We start from the raw sequence: 19047 nt of genomic DNA on the forward strand, positions 1-19047 counted from the left end.
TTTTTGCTAGCGAAAAATTTGAATGTTTTCACTAAAATAAATTATCAATGAACTCCTTCAATAAAAAAAGTGTAATTAGTCTTTAAATTTAAAGATCTTATTTACAAGTTAGAAAGATTTAAAATTTTGTTGGCAAAGGGGAATTTTGCAGCTAATTTAGGGAGGAGGAGGAGAAAAATCAGCTCCAATTGCCTCCATTTTTAATCTTTTAATTTTGGATAAGTGGTTTTTTTGCTCCCTAAATATGTGGGCGAAGAGTGGGTAATAGGAAGGCTCCTTATCCCATTGTTTTAGACTTTCTCAAGCATTTTTAGGAAAACAAATGATTAAGATGAGATATCTAATCCTAAAACAAAGTCTTTAAACATATTTTAAATTGAGCTGTTATTAGCATTTCAAAATTTCAAATAACCCTTGAACCGTTGGTGTAAAAGATGAGGAGTGTAAAATGATTGTCCTCACACTGAATATAAAGAAATGAGGAGGGCAAAATGGTTCATTTTCAAAGTGATGACAACAACTTTCATTTTAAATAATCTTATGAGTCAATTTATGAACTATGAAACGAAAATGCTATTTGCGTTCTAAGAAAATCATGAATCATGATTCAACATAAAATAATTAAACTAAATTTATCTATATTATATGGAGACATACGAATTTGAGTGCAAAGAGTGACACTTGCAGACAATAATTTTGTTGGACTATCATTAGTAATTTCAATTTTAGGAATTAAAAAGGAAAAATAAATGAATTAAGATGAGCTATTGAAATAATTGAGTTCACCTTGAGGGAGTGCAATCGTGTTGCTCATACGTTGGTGGTGTATGCGTTCAAGCATGATGGCTCCTACTTGTGGTGACCTTTAGATCTAGATTTTCTACTTAATGTTATGGTGGAAGATGTAAATGTTTCAGTCCGACTTTAATGAAATTCTTATCTTGGAAGATTTTTATTTTTTATTTTTTGAATTTATGGTGGAATTATCTAATGATTAGGTGAGATTAGTGGGGTTGGGATGAGTTAAAAGATTCCTAAAACTTTTGGTATGAGCGCTATACACACCCGAATTCCCAGATTCTTTATTCATTTCCGGCAAGATCTTTGTTTCTCCGTCACTTCCCACGTGCTCAGCGTCCTTCCCTCTTTTTTTCAATTTTATTTGTTTTATCCAAGGACAGACGGCGACAACAAATCAGAACAAAGAGCGCGTGGGGGAGCTGATCAATCACCGCAAAAGTGAAAGCCGGCCTTTCAGTCAGAGTGACACTCACACTCACACAGGGACTGACGTGCTCGTCATGTGCATTGGCGGGCGCGGTGCCTGCTTTCGCCCTCGCGCTAATTGTCGTTTTTGGCTTTGTAAATAACGCTTTACGCTGTGATTTAAGTGAGTGCTTTCGTCGTTTTGCGTTTTGACGTTACAAAAATCTGGTGGTTTCCGTTTGCCAAGAAATCAAAAACACGAAACGGACAATTATCTTAACGAGAGAAATGCGAGTTCTTTCAAATTACTCTTTTTTTAATTTTATGTCATCTTAACTTCTGTTTATGGAGAGTCTAATTTTTTGGCACCTCATGATTTTGGCATCTTAAACTCTCTGTCATCTTATATTTTTTGCACAATATTTTATAATATTAACATTAAAATTGATATTAAATTGTAAGGTGGCTGAAAGTTTATACTTTAAGAAAGTCTCCTTAGCATTCCTTTAACAATATTTGACCAAACTTTTTTTAAAAAAAAGTGGGCATAAAATAAGGGAATATTTTTGCTCGTCACCCTAAAGCGATGGTGATGCTCATCACCCTGTTGATTACGGCTGGATGAATTTGATTTAATTTATCTATTACACAAATTTTAAAATTTAAACTAATCTAATAATAATTAATAGGAGTCACTTAGTACTACAGTCTAGTGATATTCCTCTTCACTTGTAAGTAAGAGGTCTCATGTTCAATTCTCGTTAAATGCGAATTTAAACTCCATTATTGCTAGCCAGCTCATTGTGAGGCTTAGCTCACCATCTTCCTTTTAATGTAGATAATATTGTTTGTTAAAAAAAATGGTAATTAATAGGATGGTAAACATTACCACTACTTTAGGATTGTGAGCAAAAATACACTCATAAAATTAGAGGAAACCCAGTTTTGAATTATGCGCTTTCTGGAAAGATACTATTATAATACCGTCAAGAGATGTTATTTATTCACGAATTATAGTACAAATAGATAAAAAGTTATATTTCGTAGATATAGGTATTTGTTAAAACAAGAATTTTGGTAACATGGAATAACGATGTGGTTGTCACATTGAAAAATATGTGATAAGGAACACAATTTTTTTTAAATGCATATGAATGGGGGTAATTGACTGATTAGTACTTAATGGGGTTAGGTTTTTTTTTTCAAACAAAATATATTATCTACATTAAGTGAAAATGGTGGACTTAGCCTCACTATGGGTAAATAGTAATATGATTTAAATTCACCTTTAGCGATAATTGAACCTAAAATCTCTCACTTACAAGTGAAAATAAATACCACTAAACCGTAGTACTAAGTGACACTTAATGAGGTTAGTTGAGAGAATTTAATTATAATAATTGGGAATGCATGATGCACCTAGCGCTTGGCTAAAATATTGGGTGGGTTGTGTACTTCCATGATTAAGAAAATGAGAAAATGTCAAGAGGTAGAGATAATGATTGGTAATTTTAGGTCATTGAAATGGAAAGCAAGTTGAAAAAAAATGGAAAGCAAGTTAATTACTAATTAGGGAACAGTTTTTCAGCATTTTAAATTACTTAACAAAAAAAAATTACTAATTTTTAACAAACGATCTTATATAGTGAGGGGGAGGGGAGAGGGTTTAGACTCACAATGGGCTATCAATAATGTGGTTCAAATTTGCCTTTGACAAGAATCGAACCTAAGATCTTTTACTTACAAGTGCAAAAGAATATCATTGAACTGTAGTACTAAATGACAAAAAAAAAAAATTACTTAACAAAGAATACATTTTGACAGTTTGGGGAAGAGTCTGAAAAAGCAAGGGGAAGTCGAACAAAGCTCCTTTGAATCTGCTTCAATTCATCTGTAAAGGGCTCAGCTAATATGAAACGGGTTCGTCATTATTGTGGTATTTCGGTCCAAAGTACTTTTATTGTATGGAAAATAATATTATACATAACAATGTATTATTGAATTAAAATGTTACGTAAAAATAAACACGTTTCATGTAAATCTTTGTTCTACGAAAGAGAACTGTCTCCTAATAGGAAAGAGTTTGTCAAGCAAAATTCATTCGCTGAGGTGGTGAATGCTACAGGTTTACATAACTTTGTTTCTTTTTGTTTCTTTTCTTGTTCTCTCTTTGTACACATTTATTGTAAAAGGTGATTGACATTTGACAACTTCCATTGCAGTTAAGGTGTGCAAAATCAGACTGTTTGTCATGGGAATAATGCTTGATCAATAGCTTTATCATTGGAAAAAGAACTAAAGAATGGGTCATTTATTTCTTTTGTAAGTAACACGATCAAACTCCAAACACAAAATTTCAAGGGAAAGAGGTTTTCTTTGTGCAAAATCATCATTGTCTTTACTCAAAAAAAAAAAATCACCATTGTTTGTTATTATGAGGAACACTTGTCGGTTTCTAATTAATTTACGTGTTATAATATAAGTGATTGAACAAAATTATAGGTAAAACGTGTTATAACATGTGGAGAATTGTATGTAACATTATTTGGAAGAAATTGTTTGTTAAACTCTAACCCCTAATACATTCACATGTGTTTTGATCTGGTAACACATCACTATATAGTTATAGTGAATACAAAACAAAAGCAAAACTAATTCACTAGATAAAGAGACGTAGGATTTTAATAGCTCTTTACACTAGGCTTTCAAATTCAACGTGTGATACACTTGACACGCTTCCTTCTCGTGTATGATGTCTTTTTATGCTGAAAATACGTCCAATTTTTATTGCGTCAAGTAAGAGCAAGTGACCCTTAACACTCAATATTATGGTAAAATATAAGCATTCAATCCAAAACCAGTTTAGCAGAATACAAGTCACTCGATGTATCATTTCACGTATTATAATAAAAGTGCATGACAAGTTCCCTGAAGAATTTGCACTCCATCTCCAAGCTCCCAATGTATACCACATATAGACTTAGTCCTAAACTCAAGGTCAAGTGGAGGGACGCACAACATCACTTTATATTTTTCACACAATTTCTTTTTCTGTTCTTTCTTTTACGTGTGTGCATTGTTTAGCTTGATAAGACTCTTAACTCCCGCCACGCACATGCCTTAAGAAATTAAATTGGCATTCCCTTTGATTCTTAACGTTGTTTGGTTGGATTTGTATATACTTTTGGCTAATCTTTGCTTGCGTTTGCAAGTTTAGAATATAAAGGCATCGACGTGTATGCATGATGTGTTGTTTTTGTCGTACTCCATTGTTTTTGTATGCCAAAAGGACATTCTCGGCCGAAACCTAAACCTCCATCGTCTTATATTGTCAGGCAAGTTGCGCCCTACCCATCTGAATTATTCAACCATCCAATGCAATGCTTCACGTGATTGGTAGATAGTTGGTATACCCCATGCTCAAGACAAATGTAAGGATGCTAGTGAAGCCTAACATTAACGGTGTGGCTATAATACTTAGTATGATATGAGTAGATGAAGGTGACAAACATATGATATGTGTCATTTAGTATCATAATCTAGTGATATTTCTCTGCACCTATAAGTGGAAGGTCTCAACTCTCGTGAATGGTAAATTATAATGGTTGGCTCATTCTTATGGCTTCTTAGCGTTCCCCACCTTTTAGGAATTATAGGAATTTTCTTTTAAAATGTCATACTTTCATTTCATGGTACATTGAGTATAACGTGATATTGTGAATTTTTTCAATATTAAGAAAAAAAAATAAAAGGGGATGGCTTTGTTACTGCAAGGACAAAATTTAACCATGTCAAACTATACAATCTGATGTCAGGTTGATCTCCACTGATTGTCCTCCCCCAAACAATTAATTATTATTTAATTTACTAACGCTAAAATCACTCTACTAAAAAGATAAAAATAAACAAATAAAGAATAGAATAATAGGAGAGTGGATTTATTTAAGCCCATTTCTTCCTTGCCAACCCAAAAGCTGGCCTCACACTACATTTTTGGGCTAATAACTTGGGCTTTCACCACAATTGCATGAAATCCAATATTCATACACGTGACGTCATTGCAAAGCACAAGTTCTGAGTTTATGACAACATAAAATGTTTGACTACCTATTTTGCATAAAGTCGCTTATGAGTCGAAGTCATTCTGGAATAAAAAAAATGTCTACATATTTATCCTTAACGCACTTTTAGCAAAAACACTTACGAACAAAATTGTTTTCAACGAAAACATCCCCAAAACGAGCTTGTTGGATTAACCTAAGTGGCTAAAATATGTGATAAATTCAGTTTGGGATCCTGAAATAAACATATATAATTTCACTCATATCCATCTGCTCTTTCCTTTGCCAGGGCATGAAGTTTGAAGCATGCATGGACGTTGGCTGGCTGATTGGCCCACCCACAAAGCCAGAAGTCGGCTAGGCCTAATATTTTGGTGGTTGGTTTGGTTCTTGTTGTCACCAACTTAACCATTGCAATTCCAATCCTATATCTTTTAGGTGGCCACACCAATCTCTTAAAGCATCTCTAATGGTGTAGACAAATTGAGTAGGCAAATCCATTTTGATGAGTACGTACATTCTTAGCTCTAATGATATAGACAATTGAGTTTTCAAATTTTGCCAATTCTCCCAAAGTAGACAATGTTGCCTACAATACTATGAATATACAAATCGACCCTACATCTCTTTTTATAATAAAATACTAGATGAAGCCTACACACTATGTGTGTGTAAATATAAAAAAAATAATAATAAAAAAGGAAAACTTGATACGATTCTAACTTTTTGAGCCAATATTAGGAATAGCCCAATTTATTAAAATAAGTCTAGTCCCTTATGCTTATGATTATTTTATTATCTATATTATCTCTTTAATGATAATTTCTTCTTCCTACTCTAAACCCTGTTTATAGGTTTTATTTTTAATTTTTATAATGTATAACCGGTTAATTGTATTTATCTTATCCCAATTTTCTTGCCCCTCTTTTCTATGTCACAATCTTAATAATTTTTCGAATTGAAAGTTTTATATCTTATATGTGCTATTTCATATTGATTTGCATTTTTTTGTAAATTTAAATTTAAACAAAGAAAAAGGATAATATATGGCTCTCTTAATTGCGGTTTGTTTCTTGATTACATAGTTGGAGATAAGGTGGTTGGGATTAATTGTTTTGAAACTACGATGATAGAAGTTACGAGATGACAAGTGGGCTCAGGGTGGATCTAGAGACGTGTTCATCGGTATAAATCTCACAAGACTCCCCATACAAATAATGTCGCCAAAGCTTTAATGCATAAACTACATCAGCTAGTTCTAAATCATGACTTCATGAGTGGGATAATTAAGTTCATGCGGCTTAAGTTGGCAAGAACCATAAGCCACAACCTTACCGTGCTGCATTAGAACGCAACCCAATCCTTTATGGGACGCATCAGTGTATACTACAAAACCTCCAGAACCAAATGGAAGCGTAAGAACAGGTGTAGAGACGAGTCTCTTCTTTAGCTCCTCAAAACTAGCCTCACACTCATCATTACAGACAAAGGGAGTATCCTTCCTTGTCAGTTTTGTTAGAGGAAGTGCCAACGATGAGAAACCTTCAATAAATCTACGATAATATCCAGCTAAGCCCAAAAAACTCCGAATCTCAGTCATCGTGGTAGGTTGACTCCAACCGACAACTGCCTCCACCTTGGTAGGATCCACCTGAATACCATCCATCGAAATCCCATGGCCAAGGAATCTAACACTTTCAAACCAAAACTCACATTTGCTAAACTTAGCATACAACTAATGATCTCGCATCGTCTGCAAAACAAGTCTTAGATGTTCCTCATGTTCAGTTGCACTCCGTGAATAAATCAGAATGTCATCAATGAACACTACCACAAATTGATCAATAAAAGGTCGGAACACCCTATTCATCAAGTCCATGAATGAAGCAGGGGCATTAGTCAGACCAAATGGTAAAACCAAGAACTCATAATGGCCATAGCGAGTCCGAAAAGCTGCCTTTGCTATATCCTCATCCCGGATCCCCAACTGATGATAACCAGTCCTTAAATCTAACTTACTAAAATATTGAGCACCTTGAAGTTGATCAAACAAGTCATCAATCCTCGGTAAAGGGTACTTATTTCGGACTGTCACCTTATTAAGCTCACGATAATCAATGCACAAACGCATAGATCCGTCTTTTTTTCTTTACAAAAAGAACAGAAGCACACCATAATGAAACACTAGGGCGAATTAAACCTTTATCTAACAATTCCTATAATTGTACCTTAAGCTCCCTAAGTTCCAAAGGTGTCATTCAATACGAAGCTTTAGAGATAGGCGTGGTCCCTGACATAAGATCAATGGTAAACTCAATTTCCCTCACTGGGGGCAAGCCATGCAGCTCAACAGGAAACACATCAGGAAACTTCTTAACTACCAGGATGGCGTCAACCTCACTATTTCCTTGATCAACGGCCATGACATGAGCTAGGTAACCCTGACAACCATGTTTCATAAATCGCCTAGCCTTAGCGGCTGATATCATTATTGGTGGTGGAATAGGTTTACGATCCCTAACAAACTGAAACTGAGGTTTACCAAGTGGTCGAAAAGTTTCCACTTTCTCAAAGCAATCAAAATTCGCGCGATACAAGGATAAGTAATCCATGCCTATAATGACATCTAAATCTCACATCGGAAGAATCATCAAATCCATTGTTATTTCACCCGGGCCCACATGAGCCTCATACGATCGAACTACTTGATTAACAACATAAGGTCCCGAAAAAGATGAGGAAATAGAGTACGTCACATCCATCATCTCTATAGGTTTATCTAAAGACTTCACAAAATTATTTGATATAAATGAGTTCTCGGCCCCAGGGTCAAATAATGTTTTAGCAGGGATTGAATCAAAATGAATAGTACATGTAACTGTGTTCGGTTCTGCCTCGGCCTCCAAAGTAGATAATGCACATACTCTGCCAACTCGCTGAGTACCTACCTGAGACGTCCCAGCTCCACTGCCCTGGGCCTCAACTCGTTGAGAATTTCCACCAGACTGCATACCACTCTGCTGCCCAGTCATCTGCTGGCCCGAGTTTGAAGGTGCTCCAGCAGGCCTACTCTGTGCTGAAGATGCCACTGAACCCCCAACACTAGCAGCATGTCTACCAGCACAATCAGCGGTAATCTGGGGACAATCACGAAAGAAGTGACCAATATTACCGTACCGGTAACAAGTTTTAGAACTGGCTCTACATGTGCCACTTTGTCGGCGTTTGTAATGAGCATAAATCCGTGAAAGTGTTTTATGTGATTGGTCATAAGATCCCTTGGAAAGGCTCTCTGAACGGCCTTCAGAAGAAATCTGGTTTCCACGCCTGAACGCGCTCTGAGTACCTCATCGGAAACGACCTTGATGACTTGTCCCAGTAGAATGTTGGGAGCCTCCTCTAGAAGTAACCTGAAAATCTCCACGTGAAGTATCTTGATACCCACTATGTGACGATCCCTGAGAACCACCAAACGAGAACCCCTGGCATTTTCGGAACCTACCAGAAAACACATCAGATGACTGGCCCTCTGGCCGGTCCTTTTTTCTCTGTTCCCTACTCTCTCGTGCATCGCGCCTCTCATTAATCTCAGCTGTGTGTGCACGATCAATCGCATGGGCGTAAGAAGGCAATCCCTGGACCGATAACAGATTTCTGATACTAGGTTTAAACCCCCTAATAAGTTTCTTCGTTTTCTTATCTTCAGAAAAGGCTAAGAGAAACGGTAAAGTCGAGTAAAATGGGCCATATAATAAGCAAATGTATCAGTTCCCTGCTCAACAGTGGCAAACTCAGCGTCCAACTCGTCTCAAAATGACTCTGGGAAGTACTGCTCAAAGAATGCAGTTTGAAACCGCTCCCAAGTAAGAGGTCCCATGGCTACTAATAATGGATGAGTGATATGCCACCACTCGTAAGCCTCACCTGTCAACATATACGCTGCAAGATCAACCTGCTCTTCGGATGAGCAACGCAGTACAGTGAAAATTCTAGCGATCTGATTGATCAAGGACTCTGCTGCCCATGGATCAGTACTACCATCGAAAGAAGATGGCTTATGGGTACGGAACTCCCCGTACAAAGACTTTTCTCTACCCGGAGTTGCACGAATGTGTGCCTGCATCAACTGTGTTAAATCTTCTATGGCACGAAAAGCTTTATCGGGTCCATCATAATCATGGCTAGCCTCTTGACCAGAACCAGGAGTGCCCTCGTCGAGAACATCATCCCCAGACTATTGAGTAGTACCGTGTGGGGATGTCATAATGTCTAATACAAGAAGAATTCAACATAAGCATATAATCAACATTCGAGAGACGAATTCACGGACCTAGTCAAGGTTCACTACCTAACCTTCCCAAGGTTTCCTTACTTTAAGGTTAAGGTATGAAACCCTGAACCTAAGCTCTGATACCAAAAAAATTGTCACGTCCAGATCCCAATATCCGTCGAGAATCGACACATGACAAGGAAAATAACGTTCGTGAATACGGTATAAGTTACATAATGAAATACTTTAACTGCTAACCCAAAATAATGAGAAGGTGGCTAAGTTCTCCACAAAATATTTACAAATATATACATCCCAAAAAGAAGCATAATCTTTGTTTTACTAAGAACAAGTATGAGGTGCCCAAAAGAAAGTCCCAAAAGATAAAGTACAAGAGTGAAACAAGGGTAACCTAACACTCCAAGTCTCTGATAACTGCACTGCTACCCCTACCTACAAACTTCTCGGAGTCTACTCAAACCTGTCACCTGTACGATCAGTGTCTACACCATCAAAATGGTGCACCAGGCAAACAACAACCTGGATAAGTTGCGAAGTTTATGAGAGTGACAATAATATCAAGTATGTGAGAATAATGCTAATGCCAACCATCAAACACAGTTTACATATCTTGAATATAAATCATTCATAAGAATTCAATACTAACTTTTGTAAACCCCGAAAAGTCACCCAGACATCCAACGGTTCGTCTGAAACCAATCACAACATCTTACAACCATCTTCTCATACAACACAATGAAAAGTAGAGTTAAAGTGACACAGTTTGGTCGAAGCCTACATCTTTGAAGCCATCTCAATTCAAATTCAATAAATCCCAAGGTGAGTAAGATTCTGGACCTTCACTCAACGGAATTGCAAAATAGGAGGGATTCCGGACCATCTCTCAATGGAATCCAAGTGGATACGATTACGGACCCTCACTCAGTGGAATCGCTAAGTACAATACATAACAATAACTACATGAAACCCAAGTTAGATACGATTCCGGAACATCACTCAATGGAATCATAGAATAAAAGGGATTACGGACCATCTCTTAACAGAATCCGAGTGGATACGATTCCGGACCACCACTCAACGGAATCGCAAAAGACCAACAACCAGAATGTACGACGGCTCAAAGAAATGAGATAAGCACAGACTACTTAATTTACAAAACCTCAACAAAGGGAAATTAGGCACAATTACTAAATTTAGAACCAATCACCGAAGTGGAAGGTGAAACAATATCGAAGCAATAAATCCCCATCATAATGGTTAACGGTCATTACTAGTCCTCACATTAATCTCAACATGCCAATCATACAAATCAAACCACATTTCCAGTATACCTGGAGTCCGTGCTAATGTGCCCCAGCACAATAGTCAAGGCATCATGTTCTATCACCGCCTGTGGCCGAGTCCAATTTGGCTAGGAAGGCCCTCAAATTGGCTCGCACCCAACGAAACCCTAAGGTGGGTGTTCTTCAATTCGGCTTCCTTGGTGTTTCAACACCCCAACCACCAGTTGGGTCTTGTTTTTGGGTCTAAGGGAAGTTGATTAAGGGTGCTGGTGAATGGTGATATTCTCCAGAATGACAATTCGTTGTCGAAAACCCCCGGGTTCTCCTATGGAGTTCTACATGAAATAGACCTTAAAAACCCTTGATTTTTCTGTGGAATGGAAGGAGAAAGGTAGTTGAGCAAGTTGCAAGTGAAGGAGATAAGAAAATCAGCTGGAAAATGGAGGAATTGGCCGATTGAAATTGGTTGGTGGAGCTCAAGCCTCACGGTTTCAAGAAATATGGTTGGGGGGGGGGGGGAAGAAATGTGGCCCTTCCTTTTTTTTTTTTTCCAAATGGGTCATTTCATAACCTTTAAAAAAATCTGACAAGTTCCCTCTTTTCTATTTTTTTTCTACTAACTTAACTTAACCTTTAACCCATGGTTCCCACAATCTATAGTTCACAACTTAAAATGTCCGTAACTATACCGTTATAATTCGGACTCGCAAACGGCTTTCCCGTATGTGTTGGTGGGTTCAAGATCTATTTAAAAACACTAGTTGTAACTTCGAAATATCAACGAAAGATAAAAATTGATTATGAAACTTCCAACTCGATAACTAATCAATTACTAAACTTATAATTAGTGGAAGTAAAATTAACTAATAAAGATAACGTAATCCGGAAATACGAATTTAAATTATCAAATACGTAATAAATGGTGAAATTCTTGGAATGGGATTTCACAACATGGGTTATTTTTATATATTTTTTTAAATTAAAGACATGCTTTGATGATATGTTCATAAAAGATAAAAAAAAAAAACAACAGAACAAATTTTGTGCAAAATTTATTTACTGCCCATGAATTTTCTTTTCTTATGTGTTCTTTCAATTATGCATGAAATGGTATAATAGTATTTTCGTTGGTCTTTTCTGTTGACAAATAGTATTCTATTATAATCAACAAAAACCTCGAATCAACCACCCTTATTATCCCAACTATAACCCTAATTATCTCATCAAACCTATCCTTACCATCCCTAGTTTCATCAGCAACACATCTAATTACCAATCCTTACCCAACTATTTAGCCCCACAATTAGCACCCACGATTATCCAGAACGCAATCCAATGAACAACCCTAATTATCTCGATCCATGTGCAACTTAGGATCTAGGCGGGCGAGCTTAGATAGGTCTAAGCGTTCATTCTTAATTTTTAAACGGCTAGAGATTAATTGAAACTGTGGCCCAGACGACGTTAGGCGAAAATTTTAGAATAGTAATTCGTGTATGTCTAATTGTCTTCCAATAGGTTTTAGCATTATGTACCAATTAATTAGGATTGGATTTGGTTTCATCTGGTTCAAATTTTTGTCAAAATTGAAATCCGACCCGAAATTACTATTCGGTTTGATTTAGTTTGATTTTTGCCATTTGGTTTTTAATTCGGTTCGATTTTCTTAGTTTCAATATAGTTTTCTATCGATTCGATTTTTCGATCCCACCCCTACAATTAATAACCAACCCTTAACTCTCGACTTAATTATATTTCACCCAAAAAAAACTATAATTTTCATGTTCCAATTCTGTAATATTGATTAGGAGAAAGAAATTTTGGTAATGTGTTTTGTTCATATTTTAGTTTTGATCTTTGTGCTTCTAAAGAAGAATGTTATTTTCTTTCTCTGTGAGAGACCTTACCTTTGCTTGAGGGTGCTTCTCACCATTTCATGTGAGTGATTCCCGATCGTGCTTCCGTTTGGTGTCACCGATCCTAGCTGCGGCTCGGATCGGTGGGTGGTCTTTTGTTTCTGTCTTTTCCTTCTTCTCCTTTTATATCTGCTGATGGTTCTTCCAATTTTCCTTTTTGGCCTTTCCAACTCCTCAACCCCTGTAGGTATACCTTTTCATGGCCCGCCTTTACTTTGTTTTTTAGCTAAGGTTTCTGTTCAGTTCGTGTGTAGAGTTCCGGCGTTTTCTCTTGCTCGGGAGTTTCCTACATCACTACGTTCTCCTTGTTGTCTGCCGATTTCGGAGGTGTCGCTCGGAAATTTCCCGAAGCTTCATTCTAATGGTTGGTTTCTCTCTCGTCAACTATTTCTTATTGATGGTTGTGTGCAGGTGGCGTTTGTGAAAGGTGATGATCGACGGTGGACGGAGGATAGGATGGCTAGCTGATTCTCGGATCGGCGGTGGAGAGCGTAGTGGATGGTTCTCGGACGTTCTGTCGTGTTTGGGCTTCATTTTTGTTGGGCTCATTTTATGTGTTTTATTTGTTTTTAGGCCTGTTCTTTGTTTGTTTCTAGGAATAAATTGAGCATTTGTTTTGTTTATACGTGTGTTTGTTTTAATAAAAGTTTCTCGTTGGCGATAGGAAAAAATTGACAAATTAATCCATCTCCTCAAGTAGTAGCTGAGTCCTCTCGACTCGACTAGTGTCGAAACCCATTCAAGAATTCTCGAGCTACGCTTGAACCTTCTCTACTTAAGCTCGAATGAAAATTCTTTTGAAGTTGCAAAAACAAGGGAATCAAAAATTTCAAACTGTCTACATTTTTTGTTTTGAACAAAAGATATTATCTACACTAAGACGGTGAGGGAGTGGATTAAGACTCACAATAGACTAGTAATAATGTGGTTCAAAACTATTTTTGGTGAGAATTGAAACTAAGACCTTTTACTTACAAGTATACTACTAGATCGTAGTACCAAGTAGCCAACTGCCTACATTTTTTTGTTATAATTTTCCAAAATCCTTAAGAAGAATTTGCTTTAAGAATTTTCAAAATCCTTAAAATTAGTGGTATTTCTTTTCACTGCTAAGTAAGAGGTTTTATATTCGATTCTTACCAAAAACAAATTTGAACCACATAACTATTAACTCATTGTAAGACTTAGCTCACTTCCCCGTTGGTAGATAATTTCATTTGTCAAAAAAAAAAGTTGTGATAGGATAAGTGAAATTATTTTAGCAAAATTTGGTTTTTTCAGAAATAAAAAATGCTACAAGAAATTAACAAAAAGTCAAAATTAGGGGTTTCAATAACAACATCAACAAACAACCACAATAAGAAATAAAAATAAAAATAAAATCAACAAAAACACAAAAGCGAAAAACAGAAACCACCGAATCGAATCCAATCTCAGTAGAAGAAGAGGAAGAAGAGAGTGAGGAGGAGCTGAGAAGCAGCAGAGAAGCATGAGCAACTCCGGGAAGCTCAACTCCTCAAGCTCCGAATTGGACCTCGATCGTCCCAACCTCGAAGATTACCTCCCTTCCGGCACCTCCATCCAGCAGGAACCTCACGGCAAGCTTCGCCTGTATGTTTTAATCCCCTCCCTCTCTCTTTCCTATTATTGTTCTTATTCTCTTTTTGGTTCCCGAGAAACTGGGAAATTTCAGAGAATTTTCTCATCTTATTTGTTTCTCAGGCGTGATTTGCTCGACATATCTCCCACCCTAACCGAGGCTGCTGGTGCCATTATCGATGTAAGTCCTCGCTCTCAAAAATCTTTTGCTTCTCTCATTTGATAGGAGATTAAATCGTCCGATTAGGTTTTGGGAGAAAGTAAAGTATTCAACTTTCTAACTGGAAGCTAGCTAATGTTTACAATTTTATGGAATTTAACTCAATCATTGTGTAAATTGTGGGTTTTTTTAACTGTAAGCTAGATGGTTGAGTAATTAATTGGCTCTTGATTGCTTTATTTTCACCGATTTCAGTTGAGTTGAAAGTTGAGAGATTTTATCGGATTTTGCGCACTCATTGTATAAATTTTTGTGATGATCATGATTGAATGAACAGGATTCGTTTACAAGGTGCTTTAAGTCCAATCCTCCGGAGCCGTGGAACTGGAATGTGTATCTGTTCCCTTTGTGGTGTTTCGGAGTGGTGGTTCGATACTTCATTCTGTTTCCTGCGAGGTTAGAATTTTCTATCTTTGGTCGAAAAATTGAAATGTTTCATGCATTCATGCCATAACGCAATAGCTTTACATGTTCTGATTTGAGGATACTGGAATTGCAAGAGATAGTTTGACTGGATGATTGTGCTTTCCATGGACCATGGTTACGGGTTCTTATATTATTTGTTGTTTAGTCTCTTAAACAGCTCAATTAATTCTGCAGGGTTCTTGTTTTGACGATTGGATGGATAATTTTCCTATCATCCTTCATTCCCGTGCACTTCCTGCTGAAAGGCCATGATAAATTGAGAAAAAATTTAGAGGTGCACTTTCTTATCTTTTACTTCATTTCCTTTGGCTGATTTCTATTCAAAATATTTTATTTCAGTTTTTATTAATCAGTGTTGTATGTTTTCTATCTTCTGATAACAAGATTGGATACCTTTACCTGCTTTATAGGCATCAGGTCAAATGACGTTTTAATGCCTAATTTACCGAAGACTGCTCTAATTGTATAGTTGTGCTTATGTATATAGAATCTGTTTAAGCATGCCTAAAAATAATTGAAATATATTTTTTGCTGTATGGCATGCCACATAAAAAATTATCTGTATTGACTGGACAATTTATGAGTAATCCATCCAGTTACGAAAATGGAAGCAATGGCCTGTATTTCTTCTTTCTATTGTTACTTATGAATGATGGCATGAGAGTCCAGCTGCCAACAAACCTTTGACTGGTAACTCAATCATCTTAAATCTGCCCCCAACTAACTCTCCTTAGAAAATAAACCACAAAATACCAAATATGAGATTGTCCACTGTCACAATTAATGCATGCTTTATCTATCAGATAACTGACCACAAAGAATTTGGAGTAACTAGGAAAAATAGAAGATGGTCATTTGTCCTCTCCATTAGGTATTGTCCCATATGATTTGTCCGGTAAGTGTTAGATATGCATAAATTCTTGGGGGTGGATAAATCTAGTATAGTGTAATAGTTAATAAATTACACTTGCGTTGCAATGCTCCTTCATTTCACAGTTTTGCTTTCTGTAATGGACTTCATGTAGTTATTAAGCTGTGATGTCTGTTTTCCTTTCAGAGGCTCTTGGTAGAGTTAATTTGTAGCTTCTTTGTTGCATCTTGGACTGGGGTTGTGAAGTACCATGGGCCACGGCCCAGCATGCGGCCGAAGCAAGTACATTTTTTAACTTAATCTTTCATTTTTAAAATTTCGTCCATTATTTTTGCATCTTTTTGGGAGCTGTTATTGGCTCTCCAAAGTGTCATCATGTACCCCTCCACTTATATTTTCTTGCTTATGTTTTTATAAATAAGGAGTGCAAGATGACCTTTTTGAGTACCAATAAACGCTCCCATTTTTTTTACAAAATCAATTTCATTTGTTTCTTAAATGTCTATTGAGATTTTCTTTCATGGTTTGAGCAGGTCTTTGTGGCCAATCATACTTCCATGATTGATTTCATCATCTTAGAACAAATGACCGCATTTGCTGTAATTATGCAAAAGCATCCTGGATGGGTTGGTAAGTGTAAATGGTGCTTTACATTATTAATTATCAGAGTTGTGTAAGTTTCCATGGATATTCAGAATTGAATTATTGAAACATTTATTGGAAGTGTGGTTTCCAAAAGTCAAAAACATTTCAAGCACAGTTTTATGTGTATCCATGAAATTTAACCGTTAGCACGCGTTTATCATTTTGGATTTGTCCAATTGATGCAGTGCTTGTACAATAATGATCCATTATAGATATATCAGTTGCTAAGACCATGGAATAGAAGTTTTTTGACTTTGCGTGCAATTTTATCATTTTTGGGGGGTTAGCATATCAATGTAATAGTGTTACAATTTCTTTGACTGAGAATGTATTATCGATAAGATTTCTTGTTGTGCATTGATCGTTGATGACTCTTTTATATGTTCTGAAAAAAGGGTGCTTGGTTCTTTTGGTTGTCAGCACTTTTCTATTGTTGCTTATCACAAAGAGTGAATCTTGAATATAGTCAAGAATGACAAAAATCTGAATTTTCTTTTCTGTAATAAGAAATGGAATCAAATGAGAAGTCTCTTCATTTATGCTTCTTGTGAAGGATTGTTGCAAAGCACTATTTTGGAGAGTGTAGGGTGCATTTGGTTCAATCGTTCAGAGGCAAAGGATCGGGAAATTGTAGCAAAGAAGTAAGTATAAACAGAAAGTGCATGGTAGCATTTTTTTACACCATCGTCCATGTCATTGTTATATGAACTAGTACAGTTCCTTTTTTCAGATTAAGGGAACATGTAATTGGGGCAGACAATAACCCTCTCCTTATATTTCCTGAAGGAACGTGTGTAAACAATCACTACACTGTTATGTTTAAGAAGGTAACTGTATTCTAGTTTAAATTTTGTTCATTTTAAGTTTAATATTCACAATAGGTATATATTTATTGCTTGGTATTTTTTATTTACTAACTTTCAATTTCTATACTGCTTAGGGTGCATTTGAGCTTGGCTGCTCAGTTTGCCCTGTTGCAATCAAGTACAACAAAATTTTTGTTGATGCTTTTTGGAATAGCAAAAAGTAAGGAGCGGATTCTATCTTTGGACATTCTAAATATTGAGTTCCTTATTTGATTTGTGGGTTTGCTTGAAAGTTTGTCTACTTCACCTTGCATACTATTTGAATGCTTAAAATGTTCTATGATGCTTAACCATAGTCATTATACTCTAGATTCCATTCCATGGGACTTGGCCATTGGTTAAGCTTAGATCCGTAATTTAGGGAACATTAACCAAGGTGTTGGGGCCTTGGGGATGTTGTGATACCAGAAGGATTTATATGATATGTTTGTGTTGCAGGCAGTCCTTCACAATGCATCTGCTACAACTTATGACGTCGTGGGCTGTTGTTTGTGATGTGTGGTATTTGGAGCCCCAAAACATAAGGCCTGGGGAGACCCCCATTGAATTTGCCGAGAGGTAAATGGTCTTTCTTCGACTTGTAATCTGGAACAGTATGCTTCCCCACCCTCGTTATGGTCTTGTTTATCTCCACTATTTTTGGATGCTTTTATGCAGGGTCAGGGAAATAATTTCTGTTCGAGCAGGACTGAAGATGGTTCCGTGGGACGGGTATCTGAAATACTCTCGGCCCAGCCCAAAGCACAGAGAGCGAAAGTAAATCAAACTTAAATTTCCTCTTTTTTTTCTTCTTCGTCTTCATTGATTCTTCTAAATTGTTTTACTGTTTTTGTATACATAAGGCAAGGTCATACAAATGTGAAAAGAAAAAGAAGATTATACGCATGTAGTTCACAATCTTGTGGCTTATTGGTCGTTATCTGTTTGCAGGCAACAATGCTTTGCTGAGTCTATGCTCCGACTCCTAGAGGAAAAGTGAAGTATGTTTTTCTTAGTCGATTTATTTTAACCACGCAATGCACTCAATTTCCTCTTCATAAGCGTAACTGGTTATGATGCCCGAAAGGAAGCTGCCTTTTCCATAAAACAAGTAAATGAATTACTATCTCAATACCAAGTTGTTTCTTGAATACAAATGATGTATCAAGCTTGATTTCCCTGGTGTTTGCTCGAAGTTTTGTAGAAACTTGTCATTAGTTGATAACGTCGCTCCCTAATTTTCGTTTGTCAGTAATTGAGTACACATCTTAACATGAATGTACCTGTATGTGATTGATGAAAAGATGCCTTGATCTTTGATCTTAACATGAATGTACATTTTCATCTATTTATTCCCAAGTGCTGTGTTGCAAAATTGAGTCTCCACTTCGGCAATTGAACCCAAGGCAAAGGGTTTATGGTGCGGGTTTGCATTACTGAAAACTATTTCCGGCCCTCCGTCGATGGCTTGTTCTCTGTTTTTGAAGTTAAGGTCGAAATGAAAACTAAATCATGAGCCATGACCGAGATGGTCCAACGTGCCAGGAAGCATGGATAATTTGGTGGCAAACAGATGAAACCCACGGATAAGTTATCGTTATTGTCTACGTTTACCCGTTACCAAAAAAGGAGAAATTAAAATTCGGCTTTAGCCACCAATGTTTCTTGACCGAAACCTATTGGT

General features: G+C 36.7%; 1 protein-coding gene across 1 annotated transcript; it reads left to right on the forward strand.

The window, feature by feature from the left end:
• The first annotated feature begins 14114 nt into the window (after positions 1-14114).
• Positions 14115-18537, forward strand: LOC126587425 (glycerol-3-phosphate acyltransferase 9-like). Its single transcript, XM_050252495.1, has 12 exons — positions 14115-14368; positions 14480-14537; positions 14854-14972; positions 15177-15276; positions 16060-16155; positions 16407-16503; positions 17072-17159; positions 17249-17345; positions 17459-17544; positions 17823-17942; positions 18042-18140; positions 18315-18537. Exons 1-12 carry the CDS (start codon positions 14247-14249, stop codon positions 18361-18363), a joined length of 1131 nt encoding a protein of 376 aa, XP_050108452.1. The 5' UTR covers positions 14115-14246; the 3' UTR covers positions 18364-18537.
• Positions 18538-19047: the final 510 nt, after the last annotated feature.

The sequence above is a fragment of the Malus sylvestris genome, chromosome 10 (genome assembly GCF_916048215.2).
Source record: "Malus sylvestris chromosome 10, drMalSylv7.2, whole genome shotgun sequence".
In the NCBI taxonomy this organism is placed as follows: Eukaryota; Viridiplantae; Streptophyta; class Magnoliopsida; order Rosales; family Rosaceae; genus Malus; species Malus sylvestris.

Excerpts from the sequence above, each read along its gene's own strand:
- LOC126587425 (XM_050252495.1), top strand. The coding sequence starts at position 14,247 with ATGAGCAACTCCGGGAAGCTCAACTCCTCAAGCTCCGAATTGGACCTC. Across the intron at positions 16,504-17,071 it reads AAAGCATCCTGGATGGGTTG|GATTGTTGCAAAGCACTATT; the intron begins GTAAGTGTAAAT and ends CTTCTTGTGAAG. Across the intron at positions 17,346-17,458 it reads ACACTGTTATGTTTAAGAAG|GGTGCATTTGAGCTTGGCTG; the intron begins GTAACTGTATTC and ends TATACTGCTTAG.